Raw genomic sequence first — 19,064 nt, forward strand, 5'->3', positions numbered from 1 at the left:
TGGAATAATGGGGAGAACATTTCTTCGACGTTACAAGTCTATTGCCCAGGAAAAGTATCATGGGTTGGAAGGGAAGAGGAAAGGTGGAAGGGGCTCCTTTCTCCAGAAGATGTGCGAAACGAGTTCCTGTAGCAAGTCTTGTAGGTGCGTTCAGTACTGTTGAGACTTTCGCGGTATATGTCTCGCGATAGTGCAGGATCACGCTCTAAATATTATCCTGACTAGTTTTGCTCATTTGTGCCATCACTTACCTTGAATCATATCACTTGCACTTACAGGTGGATTATTTGCAACGCTGTCTGATGTTAAAACAAAGCGACTTGTAAGATGATTCAAAGTATCCCTGATAATGCTGCTATGGCAGGTCAGTTTTTCTGCGCGAAAGAGATATGGGTTTTTTCATTCAATTGCATGTATAAATAAATAAGTTAGTCAGATCTGTTTAAATTTACTTTTACGAATTTATATAATATCATGTACCATAAACAAATTTAGTTTTGACTCAATTCTTTTACCGTTCTGTGATGTACTTTTATATTTAATTGATTAATATTATTACATTTAATTTATTCATGTTTATTTAAATTATATAATATTATTATTTACATTTTATTTATATTTATTTAAATTATAGACCTTAATTTTAATAAGCTTTATCTTCGAATATCTTGGAAACTACTTTCATTTAATTAGAAATGGAACTTCCTTTATCAAAATTGTAATTTGAGATCTTTTATATACATACTAAAATAATATTAAGTATTTGCAACACTAAAAAATTGAAATAATATATCATACTAAACAAATTTTGACTATATGTTTAAATATATTTACATAAGACAAACATACATATATTGGAAAGTTACAAGAAATGCAAAATATATGTAAGTAAATATAATTAAATTAAAGACCGATGCAAACAAAAAATTGTAAAGTATGTACATGCGCCAAGCAGCAGTACCTCTTCAAGGTTACACTTAGTGAACCATGCAAGAATTTCACAATGAAGAAACTATGTAGTTACGTACATAAGGCTTCCATATGTCGAGATGGGAAGTATTATATAATATTCTCGAAACATATACTAAAATCTATATATCGAGGATATTAGGTGTGACACAATATTGTATGTGGCAATAATGTTATTTAGTGAAAGTTTCTCTTCGACGAAAAAAGTTTGTCGAAACGTTAGTGGAGTTGCTAAAAAAGTTCACTGGTGCAGAGTTCGCATTATATTAAATCAGGGGTAATAAGAAATATTATATTGCTTTCTTATAATTTGTGATTAATGAAATGACATAATCGGAGGACTTGCAAAAAAATGCACATGTATAGTTTGATTTAGTATAGTTATTTTAGATTTTCCACGTATAATAATAATAACTTTATTGAAGTGCCGAAGATAAGAAATGTTTTACATGTAGATAAGGTTTTTTAGATAAAGATAAAGATAAAGATAAAGACAGCAGCATCTCAACGGCAATGCTGTTTACAAATCCAGATTCTTGACACAATTAATATAAATTAAAAATAATAATAATATCAATGATAATAAATAAAGCATGTGTACAGACATAAAAATGCGGATAAATAGTGTAAAAAGAGGTTTATAGTTGGTTAGTTTTGATTCCCCGAGGAGAGGTTACAAAAACTTCCATTTGTATACGTTTGATTTCATATATGTATGTACATACACAAGCAACATGCACATGAAGTATCATAGATATCCATTTTTGCTTTTTCTCCTTTGCTCTATCTTCTTCCTTTCTCGCGCACTTTGTCTTCTCCCATCTTCTTATCCAAGAGTTATCCTCTTGTCCTTCTCTTAATAGATACCTGCACCTTCTCTTTAGTTGTCATGCCATCATCTTTCCACTTGTTACACTCCTCCAATATGTGCTTCCACGTCTCCAACCCTCCAATCACATAGTCTGCATTTCGTTTTCCTTCCTTTTCTCAATATCTCGACTCCTTGACTCCATTCCCTAACTTGAACTTGCTATCCTTGCCCATCTTTTCTCCTTTCACCCTTTCATCACATATTTTGGTAACTCCGTTGTCCATATCTCTTTGTAGCATTTGTTGTATTTAAAAGAAGATTATAAATATAATCAATATGTATAAGTAAAAAAAAATAATAATGATAATGATAAAATTATATGTGCAAATACAAAATTTCACATAAATAGTATAGAAAATAATAATAATAAATCTACTTAACAATTAATTAAAGCACAGACAGTAAACAGTGGTTTAAACAAAGTTTCTTTCCGTTATCATCCAGCGTTAATAAGAAAAGCGATAATATGTCTAATAGAACTGTGAATGTTGTGACCTCGACTTATATTTGCTGGTATTTCTTGCTGCAGTATTTGCTGCATTACACAACTCGCGCTTGAACAAATCGCTGCACTAAAGTGCGAACTATGTGGTTAAACATCAATTCTTTTAAGTAATAAATTTCATATTCTTTTTAAAACTTCACTACCAAATCAATTAATAAGCTCTAGTAATTAGATTTACAAAAGTCAGCGTGATTTATAATTGAAGCTTATTATTAATGATAAGAAATTATTTCAAAGTTATAAGATATACATTCAATGAATAATGTTGTATATAAAGCTTATATTATATAATTCCATGTTTCAAAGAAAGATAAAAATAATTTTGGTTTAAAAAAATATATATAAAGTAAATATTGTTAATAAATAATTAATACTATATATGTCTCGTAAATCTTGCCAAACTTTCTCTAAAAAGCGTTATGCAAATTTAACAAAAACAAGGATCTAGGCGGTCTAAAATAAAACCAGTCGCTTCTTTACGTCAAATAATCGCGAAAATCGAGGTCTATTTATTATTGTATTTCTAAATCTAAACGGTCAATAATTTCGGTGTTTTTTTTACTAGTATTCCTAAAGTGTCCTTCTACTATACATCCGTTTTTCATCACTTTCTTAAGATTCGTTCTTGTTGAAGTAGTGAAGTAATTTAAATCAAATTAATTATGAAAAGTCTAATAGAGTGAACTAGTAAAATATTAAAATAACATCAGAACAACGTGTTGCTAGTCCCTTGTTGCTCGTCCCTTTCCTTCGCGAACCGTCGTGTGGTGTGGACGTGTGTGGACTAGAGCGGACGTGTGCAAATATATATTGTGATTAGATATAATAAGACGTTGTGAGCTGTGTTGTGAGCCGTGTTACGTGCAGTGTGGTAAGCCGTGTTGTGAGCTACATACGAGATAAGTGATAAGTCTGTTCAGATTATATTTGCTGTAAATCCAACTGTCATATTGTAAACTTGTGTTATAATATAATTCTTTCTCTCTTATCAACCAGTGTACTGACTTCATAGTTTACGGATAATGTGTTAACATTTTTTTTTCGTACAACTAAATATATAGTGCTATACATATAGAAAAACAACAATCTCTTTAGAGTTCTTGACAGACTACAAACGCATAATAGATGTAACAGTTGAGATAAATAAAGAATTTAGAAATGTTAGATATAAGAGTTAAGATAAAAAAAGATTAAAGATAAGAGATTTTGAATATAAAAGTAAAATTAAAATGTGCGTGTGAGTAAAATAAAGTCGAACTTAAAAGTAGTGTGAACAAAATAAAAAGTAAAGAAAAAGTAATAAAGTAAAATAAAATAGTAAAGTAAAATAAAATAGTGTGAAGTAAAATTAAAAATAGTGTAAAAAAATAAATTAAAAGTAAAAAGTAAAGAAAAGTAATTGAAGAATAACAGTAAAAACAAAATAAAGAATTCGAAATTAAAATATTAAAGATATTTAAAAGTGATACACAGATTTCAAGATTACGATAAATAAAATATTGTCTAGGTTAAGAAGTGAAAATTATCATATCATAATATGTATTGTTTTTTTTGAAAGATTATATAACGTGTTGTCGCGCGCGTATAGGTAAAGAATTTATAACGTGTTCGATATTGAATAAAGAATATACGTGCCGGTTTAAAACGTGTTGGTTTGAATAAAATTTCTGAAACTTTAAAATTTAAAATATGGCAAAGGTTGCGGAAGACTATTTTAATATTGAGAAGTTAACGGGTGTTGAAAATTTCCAAATTTGGAAATTTCAAATTAAAATAATGTTTCGTGCAAATGAAGTGTTAGAAATTGTAACAGAAAATAGTGTTGGTGAAAGAAATGATTTATGGCGAAAGAAAGATGCGATTGCGCAAAAGATAATAATATCAACTATTGATAAGAAACCATTTCTTAATATAATGGATTGTAACACATCTAATGAGATGTGGACTAAGATATATGTATAATACCTACACTGAGAAAAATTATTAATCCGAAAAAATATTTAGTCCGATACGTTCAACTAAACATTTTAGTTAATTAACTAAACATTTGTTGTTTCAACAATTTATTTAGTTTCTTTAATCAAGAATTAATTAATTCAACTAATGTTTAGTTAACTAACTAAAATGTTTAGTTAAACGTATCGGACTAAATATTTTTTGGGATTAACAAATTTTTTTTCTTAGTGTATGAAAGGGATACGGAGCAACAAAGGTGTAGCCTTTTGCAAAAATTCTATAATACTACTTCTGAAAAAGGATCAGATATGACATCTTATATAAGTAAGTTAAAGAATCTAGCTTTCTAGGTTAAATGCAATGGATACAAAGATAGATGATAAAATGCTGATTTCAAAAATATTAGCAACTCTGCCGAAAGAGTATATACATTTTGTAAGTGCTTGGGAATCGGCGAAACCTGATAGGAAAACGATGGAAAATTTAACAGCGAGACTAATCGGAGAAGAATTTCGGTTTCATCCGAAGGAAGAAGAGAATGCAGTTGCCTTCAAGACAACTCAAAAGAAGTGCCATAAATGCAATAAATTTGGTCACTTGGCGAAGTTCTGCAAAACAAAGTTTACACTAAAAGACAAAAAGCAAGTTCGTTGCTTTAAATATAATAAAAATGGTCATATAGGAAAACATTGCAATGAGGAAGAAAATAGTAAGAAAAGGTGTCATATTTGCAAGAAGAACAATTATTTGGAAAAGGATTGTTATTTTAAGAACAAGAAGCAAGATAAAAATAAAGATGTTAAAAAGATTGCATTACTTACAATTAAGTGAGATGTATGAGGCTTGGATTGTTGATTCGGGAAGCACGTCAAATATGACAAACAACAAAAGTCATTTCCAAGAATTAAAGAAGTCACATATTCAAATTGATGTTGCAAAATCGAAAGAAACGATGCAGGCAGAAAGTATAGGCAGCCTTGAATTCAGTAAGTGCATATTAAAAGAAGTCTTATATGTACCGAAATTAACAACGAATTTACTTTCAGTAAATACAATAACGAAAAACGGTGGTGAAGTTATATTTACGAAAAACGAGGTAAAAATTAAAACTAATAATAAAATTGTTTTAAAAGGTAGGAAACTCTCAAACGGATTGTTCCAAGTGAAACTGACTCCAGAACACAACCTAGAATCTCAAAATCCCCCCCCCCTTCACCTAATTAAATCGATTTGATTTGTGTACAGGGGTGTGTACACAATGAACCTAGCCATTTTTAACAATAAACCACATGTTTTATACAGTGAATTGTTAGTGTTATTTTAGTTTTACTATGTTTTAAAATGTTTATTTAGAGAAGAGATAATTATAAGACATGATAAGTAAGATTAGGATAGTATGACTTTAAATTAAAGCTAACTTGATTATATATGTTATCCGAACAAATATAGAAAACGGGCTAATTAAGAACCAAGCGCGGTAAATAATGCGCGAAAGTTTTATTTTTATTTCTATTTTACATATCTTCCAACCTTGACTTCGCTCCTTGACTTTCAGCCAGCGTGATTTAAAATTCGAAGTATATTAGTTTCCAATGGAAATCCGAACAAATATAGAAAACGGGCTAATTAAGAACCAGGCGCGGTAAATAATGCGCGAAAGTACTCGTAATATTACAACTAATAATAGGTTATTGCGATAAATATTACCACATGCCTCAGTGGTCGAATTGGTATACGACACCTTCACGGAATGAAGGAAGTTCCAGGTTCGAACCCTGGCTGAGGTAATATTTTTCACAAAGATTTCTTTACAGTTATTTAGATGCATATAGCATCAAAAATTAAATCAAATCGATTTAATTAGGTGAAGGGGGGGAGGATTTTTACTATTATTATTTTATACTACCGAAGCTGTGTTTCTAGTCGGCGCGAAGTCAAGGTTGGAAGATATGTAAAATAGAAATAAAAATAAAACTATCGCGCATTATTTACCGCGCCTGGTTCTTAAGGATGTATATAGATCGTACAGTTCTTGCTAAAAGTTAAACTTTCAATAAAAGAAGACTTTGCATGTATGTCAAACAACTCAAAATTTTTTATATGTTAGAAGGGATTACCGTTAACAGTTTGAGTATGATTTTTTGTTATTTAAATAATTAGTATTGTTTAAACAATTAAAAAAATTGTTTTGTTGCAAGAAATTTTGAAACTTAAAATACAATATCAATGATGTATGTTTTACACATAAAAAAAGTTTAAGAAATGTCTTAATGGTTTATTTATATTTTATTTATATTTACAGCAAAAATGTCGATTCTCTATATAACGGATAATGTTAATTTTAACAACTTTAAACTTAAATAACTCTTAAATAACTTCAAAATTTTACAGAGTATTTTTAATTTAATTTAGAAACAATTTACAGCACTTTCTGAATATATTTGAAATACCTCCAATACATCCTTAATTACAATAACTTTTAAACCAGTAAGAGAATTGTGCTGAAATTTTACACAGATACTTAGACGTAATAATAGAACAATCTATGAAATTTTTAGATTTTTGGTAATGCTTTGAGATGTCACCCATACATCCTTAATTAGACCGTTTTCTATATATTCGTTCGGATTTCCATTGGAACCTATACTTCGAATTTTATATACGTTATGTTTTCATTATTTAAAGCTTACAATCAAAATTATTATTTTTAATCAGACTTTTTCTCACTTAGATTATTATTTATTGCAACAACTAGTCAGTTTAATAAGACTTATAACACAGATAACTATAGTAAAAAACAAAATGATTCATTGTAGACCATATAACATTTTTTATGATAATCTTAAAAAAATACGGTAAAATAATGCAATAGAAGAAAGTTGCTTACAGAATTATATAAAGCCAAATATACACACAAAATTATAGAATAATGAAAAAAATAATAGATATAACAACAAAAACATGAAAAATACGTAAAAGTTACGAAAAAAACTTAGTTTGTCACCCAAAAATCACAAAATGTGGTCTCAAACGGCCGTCATCCTTCGCGCGATTTGCCGGCCGATTGGGGAGCCGAAGAGGGTTTCAAATGAGAGTCGTTGCATGACAACAAGCACAATCTAGCAACACTATATTTATGAAATATTGCAATGGTTCATAGTGTACAACTGTTTCATTGACGGACTATATATACTTACTCTATATATATATTGGTTCGTGCATGCACAGAAAGCGTTTACTACTTCTGACGCCATATTGGTTTTCTGGCTTCATTTGGGGGATGCTTGCCGAGCCGAAGTGTCCAGACCTGTTTATAAGACCGTGTATAGCTCTCGCAGTAGAAAAAATGTTAGTTGTCCATATTTTACGACTTCTTTTTTCCGTGTATATATGCATTTAAAGTCAGTTTTTCATTAAAAATAAGCGATATTCTGTCGCTTTTTTTTATTAAAATTGCGATAAAATCTATTTATAATAATTTATTAACAATTTTTTTTAATTTGTATGGAATTTCTATTTACATTCTTTTATATGATGTTCTCTACTGTTAATAAAAAATTAATATTTTTAGAAATTACAAGCGTACTAAAAAATAAAGCAAACACACCGATGGCCATCTTCCCTACATACCGGGTGAGGAAAAAGTCTGGAACCGGTAAAATATCTCGAAAACAAGACATTTTAGGAAAAAATGTTTTATACATAAATTGTAGCCCTCAACAAATGCATCAAACGGTGATACTTACTTGACCTTGAGCGTTTTTCCTCACCCGGTATATGTATATGAGAATAATATTGATATCAGATATTTCTTTAATCGTTGATATAAAACACAATTCTGTAATTATAATTATATAATAAATCTGTAATTATAATTACGTAGGACATATGTTATGTCGAATTTTTAAAGCTCATGAAATTTCCCGGATTCCGTTCACGTGCACGCGCAGATGTTAACGTTGATTTCGACATTTCTACATGCGGAACATGTACAATCGGTCCGTGCGATCACCCGCACGACGTCATTACATATGTCCTCTTGTTCTGCCGAACGTGTTTTCGGAAATTCCAAATTGTGCCGCACAATGGGTGAATTGAGCATGAATCCCTTTTAAAGCAACCACCTTGATCAAATATAGAGTTAACGATAAGAAGAGAAGAATTTAAACAAAATATTATTTTAATCTTTCAAAGGAATATTTTTTAAAAACATTATTTTTTAATAATATATTATTTAAGGAAAAGTAAAAATTCTGAATGAATAAATAATAATAATCCTTATAATTTGTATGCACAAAGGAGAAAGCATATTAAATTCAAAGAATAAATTAAAGACGTAACATATAAAATAAAACATCTAAGTTTATCAGATAAAAATATTCCACGCTAATATACACCGCATAAATAAAATTTATTCTATTCTAAAATTTAACGATTTTGCTAAATTGCTTGCAATTTCATCAAAAAATTCGAATTTTTAGATGCGGTGGAACAACGACTGCGAATTATTCTCACTGAAGGACCTAAAAGTATAATGGACTTCGAGGATATGAAACCAGAATTACCACCGTTTTACGACGAGAAGAAATTTCGGTTGGGACAGCAAGCTTTCTACAATAATGTTTTCTCCATGATGATCGCGAAACTTTGCGGCCTTGTATCTCTCTTAGCTATTTCGACCATATTGGATGTAATTATGTTTACCAAAAAGAGCAGTACTCCTTGTTTGGCGTATCGCAGATATGCGGAGACGGTTCTTCATACTGTCGTATGGCATGAAAAGGATCCCAAAGGCAAACCCAATGAGTAAGATTCGAGTAAAACATAGTGTTTTTTATTTAAATTATATTTAAAAAATGTAGCGGAAGAATCAATATCGAAAATCTTTAAAAATACAAATATTAAAAATATTTAATTATCTAATATGTGGAATATATATGACAGTTATAAATTACCCAAAATAGGTAAAAATGATGAATATGTGTTACGTGGGAATACACGGTAAATTTATAAAAATATAAATTGACCGTTAAAAGATTATTTTATTAAATAAAAAAGTGTCGATAATAAATAATAAGTACTAAAAGTTGTCAGAAAGCTATATATATACATTTTAAAAAACTTGAAATTATATAAATAAAAACTTAAAAGATATATTTTCTGAGCTATAAAGATATGTTTTCTGAATTATGTAAATGTAAATATATAATAAATTGAATAGAAGAATTGTATATTTGATCTACAGATTTTATTATGAAAGTCCAGGTTGATGTATTCGTATTTATTAAATAATGTTAATTCTTTTATGAAGTAATTATACGATTCAAGAAAAGCAAATTTTCAAGTGTGAACCGATTTTAACTGACATGATATTACTGTAGACTCGAAGTTAGCGTGAAAAAAGATATAGGAACAAATTTGCACAATTTTATATTTAAGTGCATGATCATTGTCAGCATCTGAACAAGTAAATTGAATAAATTATAACGATTGCGTTAAATAATTGTTAATATTAATTTATATATATATATATATATATACTATATACATATATAATTATTGTAGATTCTTGGAATCTCTAAAAATCGTACGTCGAAAACACTGTATTGCGTTTAAAAAAAGCACCGAGGCTGGTGTTCATAAGCCAACGCAATTGGACATGGCACTCGCCCAGTTCGGATTCATCGGATACAGTTTGGTGAGCGAGGAATATATGGGGATAAAGGCCACCCCCGAGGAAATGGAAGGTGTAGTGCATCTCTGGCGGGTCGTCGGCAGCATGCTTGGAATGGACGACAAGTTTGTACTCCTACATCTTTTATTACATATATACAGTAGGGTAACAAAAACGTAAGCACAATGACAGATCGTCATCAGATATTTTAATAAAATAGTTTATCGGAGATTTTTTAATTGGTAAAATATGCACTCAAATGCATGGTTCACGAATATCTGTTTCTCTCTAGATTCAATCTTTGCTCGGGAACTGTCGAAGAATCCCGCGCTCTTTGCCAAAGATTGTTGGAAGATGTTTTTGTTCCTTCCCTGGCAAACAGGAACGAGCATTTCAATCAGATGGGCACTGTGATGATGGAGAGCCTCTGGCCCTTATGCTTTAGTATCGAGCCGCTAGCGTTCACTGCCTTTACACTTCACTTGGCTTCTTCGACTGCGCGTAACAATAATCATTTCATTAAAATAGGTAATTTAATAAGAGTTTTAAGCTTCACGAAGCTACAGAATTAAAAAAAAAACAATATATAACTAGCGAAAGTGACAATTTCTTAGAAAGAGTATCTTTGTAATTAGTATTAGTTCAAGTAAAGTAGATATTAATGTTGAATATAAAAGCCTATACATACGTATGTATATACAATATATTCATGTATGTATTATTTACATACGATAAATAATATATAATAATATGTAATTTAAGACAATAATATATTTAATACAATAAATAATATACAATAATATATTTTTAGATTTCTCGAATTTGCCGTTCTACAGTTGGTACTTGTTCAATTTGCAACATTTTGTGCTGAAGTACTTGATGCGACCTAGTGCCTGGTGGTCCTCATTCTTCCGTGCGTTTTTTAATGGTTTAATACGATACTCGATTTACTTTCTAAAAAATTTTTCCTATCTTGCTTATTGGAAATTTGGGAAGAAGTATGCAAGGATCAAAATATTTCATCATCGCTTCGATTGAGAGTTTAATCGAAGTAACAAAGGATACCGGCATTATAAAAAATTACATTAAATTGAGTATCAATGAGAGAAAAAGCCTCATAGAGAGACGCGATTATGCATGCATAATTAATTTTATTATCGCATATCTGTATAATTATAATTGTATCTAATTTGAAAAGCAGTAAATGTTCCTACAAAAAAAATAAAAGAAGACAAATTATGCATGCAGGATTCTTAGAAAAAATAAATAATATTTTGTTTTATAAAATATGCATATAGATGTAACGCTCTTCAATATACGTATGCAGATTGTCTCACAACTACCGTATAATATTTTAATAGAGTATTCTGAAGGTAAAATAAAAAATTCTAATACAAAAAATTGAGGTCACAAAATTTTTTAAATTATGATCAATCAAAGATAACCAGTAGTATCGCGTAGAACTTCGCGTTTAGATTTGTAGTTACACATACACGCGCGTCGATCTGTAATTTATTGTAGATTTTCACAGTTAATACCAATTATTACAGCACAGCTGATTATTAGTGGTATTAGGTATTATTATTATTATTATTATTATTATTATTATTATTAGGAATATTAAATTTAATGGTTTTACACAGTTGAGAAACAGAGTTTTTTTTCATTTGACGTGAAAAGTAATTATGAGAATTAATTCATTATGTTGTTTTTGTATTTTTTTATGTCTTGAGAATAATAAAATCGTATGACTATAATAATTACTAATATTATTAATAATCAGCTATGCAGTAAAACTTGATACCAACTGTGAAAATCAACAACAAATGACAGACCGATGCACGTATAACTGCGGGCCTGAGCGTGTAAGTTCTACGAGATACTTATTATTGTTTTTTTATTGGTTATAATTAAAAACTATTGTAACTTCGACATTTATGTATAAAAATTTTTTTACTTTATTTCATCTCCAGAATAAAATAGTAAGATATTTTACGGTAATTGCGAGACACCCTGAATAATAACCCAGTGCAATTACAGTAATTAAAATAATTATAGTAATTATACCATATAATAATTACTATAATTATTATATGGTATAATTATAGTTATTTTGGAGCTTTTAACCTAAGTGTGTAATCCAAAGGTGAAAGAAGTATTCATACTAATGCTCAATTATTCATTAGTAATGTCACAATTCCCAGATAATATAAATATTCAAAATGTATCTTTTTTTATGTTAAATTATATCGTTGTTGTCCTAATTTTTAATTTAGTTGTTAATAAACAATTATACTGCCGTCCAGTTATTGCTAGCATATAGTAATTTACACTTCCAAATTATATTAGAATATTTCCAAATTAAACAATCTTATTTTAACAATATGTTCTGTGAATAAAAATAAAAAAGTTATATGTAAATTACGTATGCCTTTAAAAGTATAGTTTACTCTAATAAAAAAAGAAATTAATTTCATTAAATTTTCTATTTCAAAATGTCGTATATAGCGACCGTAATATGAGAACATTTTGCATTCTCATTGTTGAAAAGTTTTCCTGGGCTTCTGATATTATAAAGAAATATTTTAATGGAATCAAAATGGAAATATTCTAATAATTGCATACATATATATATTAGTTGTAAGTTAATCATATTTAGTTATAACATTTATACGAGTACATATCTACACGAGTACATATTTTGTATACGAGTACATTGACACTTTAAATATCAAAATCTCGAGATATATCGACATCGACCTAGCGAGGACAACGACATATATCACATATATGTCATCTTAGACGTGCTCTTCACGTTATACATTCTATATTTTATAGTTTATACGAACGTAATCATAACCAAATTGACAAATTTCTTTTAAAGATTCAAGAAATTATATCCCATTCTAGCGCACGATGCTTACCGGTAAGTTTTATTCGAATGTTTATTCAAACGTTCGTAACACGTAAGATCAAATTGCCTTAAATAATCTCAAAGTTCAATCTTAACTCTTTCAATCGCTAAGTTGATGTTACTCAACATCAAACGCATAAAAAGTATTAAACTGCGCTTTTTTTAAGTAAGACATTATAGATAAGACCGAATATATGTATGTAATTCTGTATATGTCATATTTTAATACATTATTTTTTATATATTAAATAAAAAAATCATTTTTCTCTTTAAATGTTATAATACTTTTATAATAATTAACATAATGTGAAGATAATGTTATTATTATATTTAGAAAATTTGTATTTATTATATTAAATCATTATTTTATTAATTATTGCTAAACTGACAAAATCGCGGTTAAATATATAAATGAAGTTTATTATAAATATACGAATGGATGTTTCTCATGCGACCGATAAACAGATCCACAATTTCGCAATATTTCGAGACGAAGAAATTGCGCAACTGTCGTGGTAACCACTTTAGGATACGTGCAATATGCACACGCAAACGCGACCCATTTGCACGCCACGTCAATTATAGCCCCGGCGCGTCTAATTGTATCTCGTCAAAACATTTTTTTTTCTTTACATACCTCTTCCGGTATGCGCAACAATGATGAGTAATAAACGGCACATATATGCGGCAGCCGCGACACGTGACAATTCGACATTGTAAAATAGTGTTACATACAAAGGTATCAGTGTCAAGTATAGTGACAAACAAATTTTCAACTACGTGGAACGAAAGAATATTCGTCATTAATATAAACAATTACGATTTATTCGTACAGGAGTTTTGTCTTTTGCAATTAAATATACAAATACACACACATAAATTTACACATGAACATTTTATAACATGGTAGAAATAATCTTTACGTAGAACTATTTATTTTACGCCGTAAGCCAAACACTTTTTCAATTAACTTAATTACATAATTAAGATATATGATATATTTGGAATTATCGTTATCGGTGAAATAATATAACTGGTGAGATAATATAATTGCGAATTTTCCGGACACGTTCCGTATTCTTTTGCACGCGCGAGACACTTAGAGAAAGACAAAAAGACTGTAACATAACAGCAGAGCGAAATTGTCCATAAAATAGGCGCGGCGTCGTGCAGCCGTTGAATGACGGAGAACGGCCGTAGCCTGGTCTACCGCAAAAGAGTAAGCTGCACCTGCGGATGGGAGGTAAAGTTCGGTTACGGCGTGGCTTTCACCCTGGCCGTCTTCGAGGCGAAGCGTCTCCTCGTGCTCGCCTTGGAGATATTTGCGGAGTGGCAGGTGATCCGTATCGCAGGTGGTTCCCAACCGGTCGCCCTTACCTTGGCAGACGTAACACTGGGATTGCCGTGCGCCCTTATCACCGTACGCACTATACGCAGGTAACGCTCATTCTACTCGCAGTGATGGACGAACAAAAGTGAGGCGTGCACTCGCGGAATAATATTTATTAATATATTTAAAAAGTTTCTGCAACAATAAATAATTATTTTTTCGATTAATTCTTCTTCGATAAATAATTTGGAGGTAAAAAATATAAAAATGCAAGTTATAACTAAAATATATAATAGGTACCTTCGGCTTGCATTGAGGAACAATCAAATCGGAAAAACAATTGCATATTATCGTAAAAGTTTACTATTAATTATTACATTATTGATTATATAAAACATATTATTGCATATTACATTATTGATTATATAAGATTATATTAATTAATTGTATTTGTGTGCTGCAACTCCTTTTATAATCTCTTGGCGTGTGACTTGTAATAATGGATGCGCTCTTGCAGGCGCAAATCGAATCTCCGTCCGAAAACTAGGCGGGTGTTAAGATGTCTTTTGATAATGATAATTGTGTGTACCGCTATGAACACGACGACATTAGTTTCGATAGGGTATCACATCAGTGTGAGGCAAGACACTTTAATTGATGTTTTCAACGCCTCCATGCATCTGTACGCCACTGTTGCGTCATATAAATACGCAATCGACGAGATCCAATTTGTGTTACAATGTTGCGGTCACTCCTCTTATACCGATTGGTTTCTCTTCGACTGGCAGGTAATCCTCCAACATTATATTTGTCTCGATTGCAGGTATCGAAAACATTCTAAAAAATTCGCCGATTGACGATAAATAAACAATCCATTGTATTGGTTTAATCTTTTTAAATTCTTTCTTAAAAGTCGAAAAATTTTATTGATGTCGGTATTTTATAATTTAATATCGCATTTCTATTATACTTTTGATAATAAAATTTTTTAAATACAGAACTTTTCTTCTTGATTGAGAGATCGATAGGAAAAATATAGGAATGTATATAAATTTGCGATATATATTTTCAACAAGAAAGTAGATTACGCGTCTCGTGTGGAAATGGCGGAACAAAACAGAATCTCGGACGAAGACTATAGAAGTCTTGGAGTCCCTTTTAGCTGCTGCAACTTGCGCGCTGCGGCACCTTGTATGCACTTAGAGATGACGGATGACAAAACGATAAACGTGAACGGCTGCGCGGAAGTCATCAGTCCTATTCTTCTCAGAATCGTCATAGTCGCTTACGTTATGACTATCACTTTGATCGTTATACAAGTGCTACTGGCCTTTCTAATTACCAGAGTATGTTAGCTTGTCTAATCTGACCTGTGCTAAGCGTTCTTAAAATAAAAGTTACATGACAATGATTATTATCGGCATATTATCATTCCCTTGATAAAAAAAATTCATTTTACATCATATAATAATAATGGTACTTTACTGAAAATTTGCTACAATCAATCACTTATTGCAACTATCGCAACAGAATATTCATGATTGAAAGATTTTAACTTAAAATTAATTAGACCAAAACCCATGGTCGAAACGTCTTGACGATTAATCCGACCAAAACCAATAGTCGAATTATCACGACACTGATAGCCAAACGTTGTCGATTAAAAATAGAGTTTTTCTCGTTAATCACTTATTGGCGGAACAAACTTATACTTTTCTGTTAAAATTAATTATTTAATTATTTAAATTAGATACAATTTAAATTAGATACACGTGTAAAACCAAACTACCTTGATTAATGTCTCAAATTACTCTCGTAACAATTCCACGAGCACTATTGTCTACCCATATCTCCGACGTCACTTCTATTGTCACAGATGGTCTGCAGATTTGTCCCTCTGGGAACGTCCTTTCCTCGGGTAAGATGTTCCGCTGTGCCATTCTCTATTACAAATACATCGTCAAGGACCTACGTGCCACGACTTTTTCCACTTAAGAAATCCACTTGGCGCAAAAGACCGAGCATGCACTATTGTTCGTTAACAGCTAAAGACGTTTTCACCAAGGAGAACCGGAAAATTAGACCGCCTAAGGTCAGACGCAGATATCCCATTTCGAATCACGGAAATCGGTAAGTGGAAATCTTTTTAATATAAATAGAAAGACAGAGAGAGGAAGAGAGAGAGAGAGAGAGAGAGAGAGAGAGAGAGAGAGACAACTGCTTTGAATTTTTTGAACTAAATAACTTCTTTTAATGATCGCTTTTTTGTATGTTTTTTATAATTATTTCTTAGTATTTCAACAATAGTCAAATATTGAATTAATTATAATCTAAAAACGCGAATTTCTAAAAAGATTTAGAAATACCTTTTGATAAAAAATAAAAGAAATATAATAAGTAATAAAAACAAGGTATTATGAAATCTTACAGTAAAAATAACTTTTTGTGTAAGTAATTATCATAGAACTTTAGTTTTGTAACTGATAAAAATTGTCATTTGAGTATGCAAAGATGAAAACAACTGTGGCGCTTTGCTTAATAGTACTTGGGACGTGGCGAAGATTAAACCAAGCGTTCACGAGGAGCATAGAATATCCGTGGAATGTCTTCGTAACAAATGCGCGCGTTGAAGCCACTTTGCGTTAATGAACTATAGATCTTCGGAGCGATTAAAGCGGCGGCTGTCTTTCGAACAAACTGCGTATTAACAATTGCAAAACGCTAATTATCACGATTAGAGGTAAGTCGTGTCATCGGCTAGGCAATGATGAGTAATCTGGTGGGAAGCAAGTAAATTTCCTGTCTGAAAGCCGATCGACATCGGGAATTCAGTGTAGTTTAAGACATCGAACGACAACGAGGACGAGCGATGCTTTCGCTTTCGCCGTTGACGTCATTCAAGTACTTGTAATTTTGTTCTGTAGCTTCGATCTTATCGCGCAACTTTATCACATACATTTTATTTAAGATGTCACGATATCTTTTTATAATGAATTTACGATAAAATGAGTTCACATTACAAATGTGATTACCTGGCTTCTGTCTTTCCTGCGATTTTCAACGATCATAGTTATTCTAATTGCTATTTCGTATCAAATTGACAGTTTTAGAGACTGACGCGATATTTTTGAAAACTGCAGGCGACTTTAAAGCCACTCGCGGTATTCGATGCGCGTTAATCTTCCGCGTGCTCCTTTTTGCGCTTCTTCTGTAGACCGACTGTAATAGAACCGGTGACGTCCCATGAGCGAGAGCTCGTGTTCCTCTTATTGCATTTCATCGGCACTTTCGTATGCTGAAAATACAGTTCTGGAGAAACCCGAAAAGTCCCCCGAACGAGGTTTATAGTTCACGCGACGAAAACGCGACTAGCTCCATGCTCGATTATTCGAGGAAAGAATATCTACTCCGGTCTACTTAAGATTTAGATCGTACCGATTGTACGTATATTTTATCATTTTCCCGAGTGTGTGTATGAAATGAACTAAATACACGGACATTATGAAAATAACAACGAAACGTTATTTTGCAGTAAACTTTCGTATCAAATGCGTTTTAAGGTAGTTCGTCCGTGACAATATTGTCAAAAAGTTAATGATAGACAAATGATATATAGTATCTGGCTGGGATTGTCCACGTTATATGCATGTGTAAGTAAGAATCTTATATGTACATATATATATATATATATATATGCATATATAGACACTAATGTGTACTATTAGATCTTCAAAGTTTAGTTGTCCACCGCTATCAGAAATTATGTAGGGGAGACCGGGGCAAACTCGACACAATTTTTTCAAAGGCAATTTTCAACAATTAATTAAAATTTTCAAGCAAATTTAATGGTACACATTTAAAGAGCGTTCCTTCAGGTACAAAATTGCTTAAGGAAATTTTGCTGTACGTCGCTTAGTTTTGCCTCCAGGAAAGGAAAAGTGACGCGAAGACAAATTTTCAAATTGAAAAATGCCGGGGTAAACTCGACACTTTGCCTGATCGACACAATTTGATCTGGAACTTATTTTTTATTGTCTGAAACTAAATATACATTTGTTTATCGTGTATTTAGAAAGTACAAAAATTTGGAATTAAGTAAAACAATCATTGGAAATAATGAGAACAAAAATTGTTGAACATTCAATTATTTTCATCTAAACTCATGTCTGAAAAACAATTTATGCAAGTAAATTCGCGATTACACGTGCCCACACATTTGTCATGGGCCATATAGCTGCATCACAAGCATCGTTTATTATTGGGAGCCAATAAAACAGCGTGTCGACTTTGCCCCGAACGTCGTTTTTTACTTTTGTTACTCCAAAAATATAAAAATTTTGAAAATATGCAAAAACTATTATCGGATTCGTATAAAGCATCGAATTTCCCATCAAAATCACTTACCGGTAGATTCGCAAGAGTAAAGCTCGATGAAAGAGTAGACATTTTCGAGAGATCAGAAAAATTACTTTTCACTATCAAAAACGCTTATGTCGCGTTAAAAATTACAGTATAACTCAGAATGTTACCAAATTCCGTTGATAATACTGGCACATAAAGACGCATTTACAGTAGGAAAGGCAAGTTTCTACGATAGATTTAAATTGGCAAAAAGCCTAGTGTCAAGTTTGCCCCGGTGTCGAGTTTGCCCCGGTCTCCCCTACTTTACGTATCAGATCTAGACGGTCAAAGGTTTTGTAATTTTGTAAGAATATCCTTGCAAGTCTCTTTTATCGTCTTCTTGGTCTTTATTAAAACCGTAAAAGTAGTTTGATCTCTACAATTAGAAATGCGATATCGGAAGCCGTTTTCGTTTTATGATACATGTAAAAAATGCTAATTTTG

General features: G+C 31.2%; 2 protein-coding genes across 4 annotated transcripts; both read left to right on the forward strand.

Annotated features, from left to right (window-relative positions):
• LOC139776073 (uncharacterized) lies at positions 1 to 13,163 on the forward strand. 3 transcript variants are annotated; one of them, XM_071712532.1, is made up of 6 exons: positions 1 to 144; positions 279 to 364; positions 8,783 to 9,107; positions 9,867 to 10,100; positions 10,268 to 10,503; positions 10,787 to 13,163. In XM_071712532.1, exons 2-6 carry the CDS (start codon positions 328 to 330, stop codon positions 11,011 to 11,013), a joined length of 1,059 nt encoding a protein of 352 aa, XP_071568633.1. In that variant the 5' UTR covers positions 1 to 144; positions 279 to 327; the 3' UTR covers positions 11,014 to 13,163. The 3 variants fall into 3 exon arrangements, with proteins under 3 accessions (XP_071568633.1, XP_071568632.1, XP_071568631.1); XM_071712531.1 differs by lacking the exon at positions 1 to 144 and having other exon boundaries at positions 170 to 364; XM_071712530.1 differs by lacking the exons at positions 1 to 144; positions 279 to 364 and adding an exon at positions 2,652 to 5,287.
• A 906-nt stretch (positions 13,164 to 14,069) lies between these two features.
• LOC139776083 (uncharacterized) lies at positions 14,070 to 16,849 on the forward strand. The gene is made up of 5 exons (XM_071712549.1): positions 14,070 to 14,326; positions 14,737 to 15,007; positions 15,296 to 15,565; positions 16,096 to 16,349; positions 16,762 to 16,849. Exons 1-5 carry the CDS (start codon positions 14,070 to 14,072, stop codon positions 16,847 to 16,849), a joined length of 1,140 nt encoding a protein of 379 aa, XP_071568650.1.
• Positions 16,850 to 19,064: the final 2,215 nt, after the last annotated feature.

Source organism: Temnothorax nylanderi, unplaced genomic scaffold (assembly GCF_030848795.1).
Source record: "Temnothorax nylanderi isolate EJ_2023f unplaced genomic scaffold, tnyl_v1.0 TNYL_tig0111_pilon, whole genome shotgun sequence".
Taxonomy (NCBI): Eukaryota; Metazoa; Arthropoda; class Insecta; order Hymenoptera; family Formicidae; genus Temnothorax; species Temnothorax nylanderi.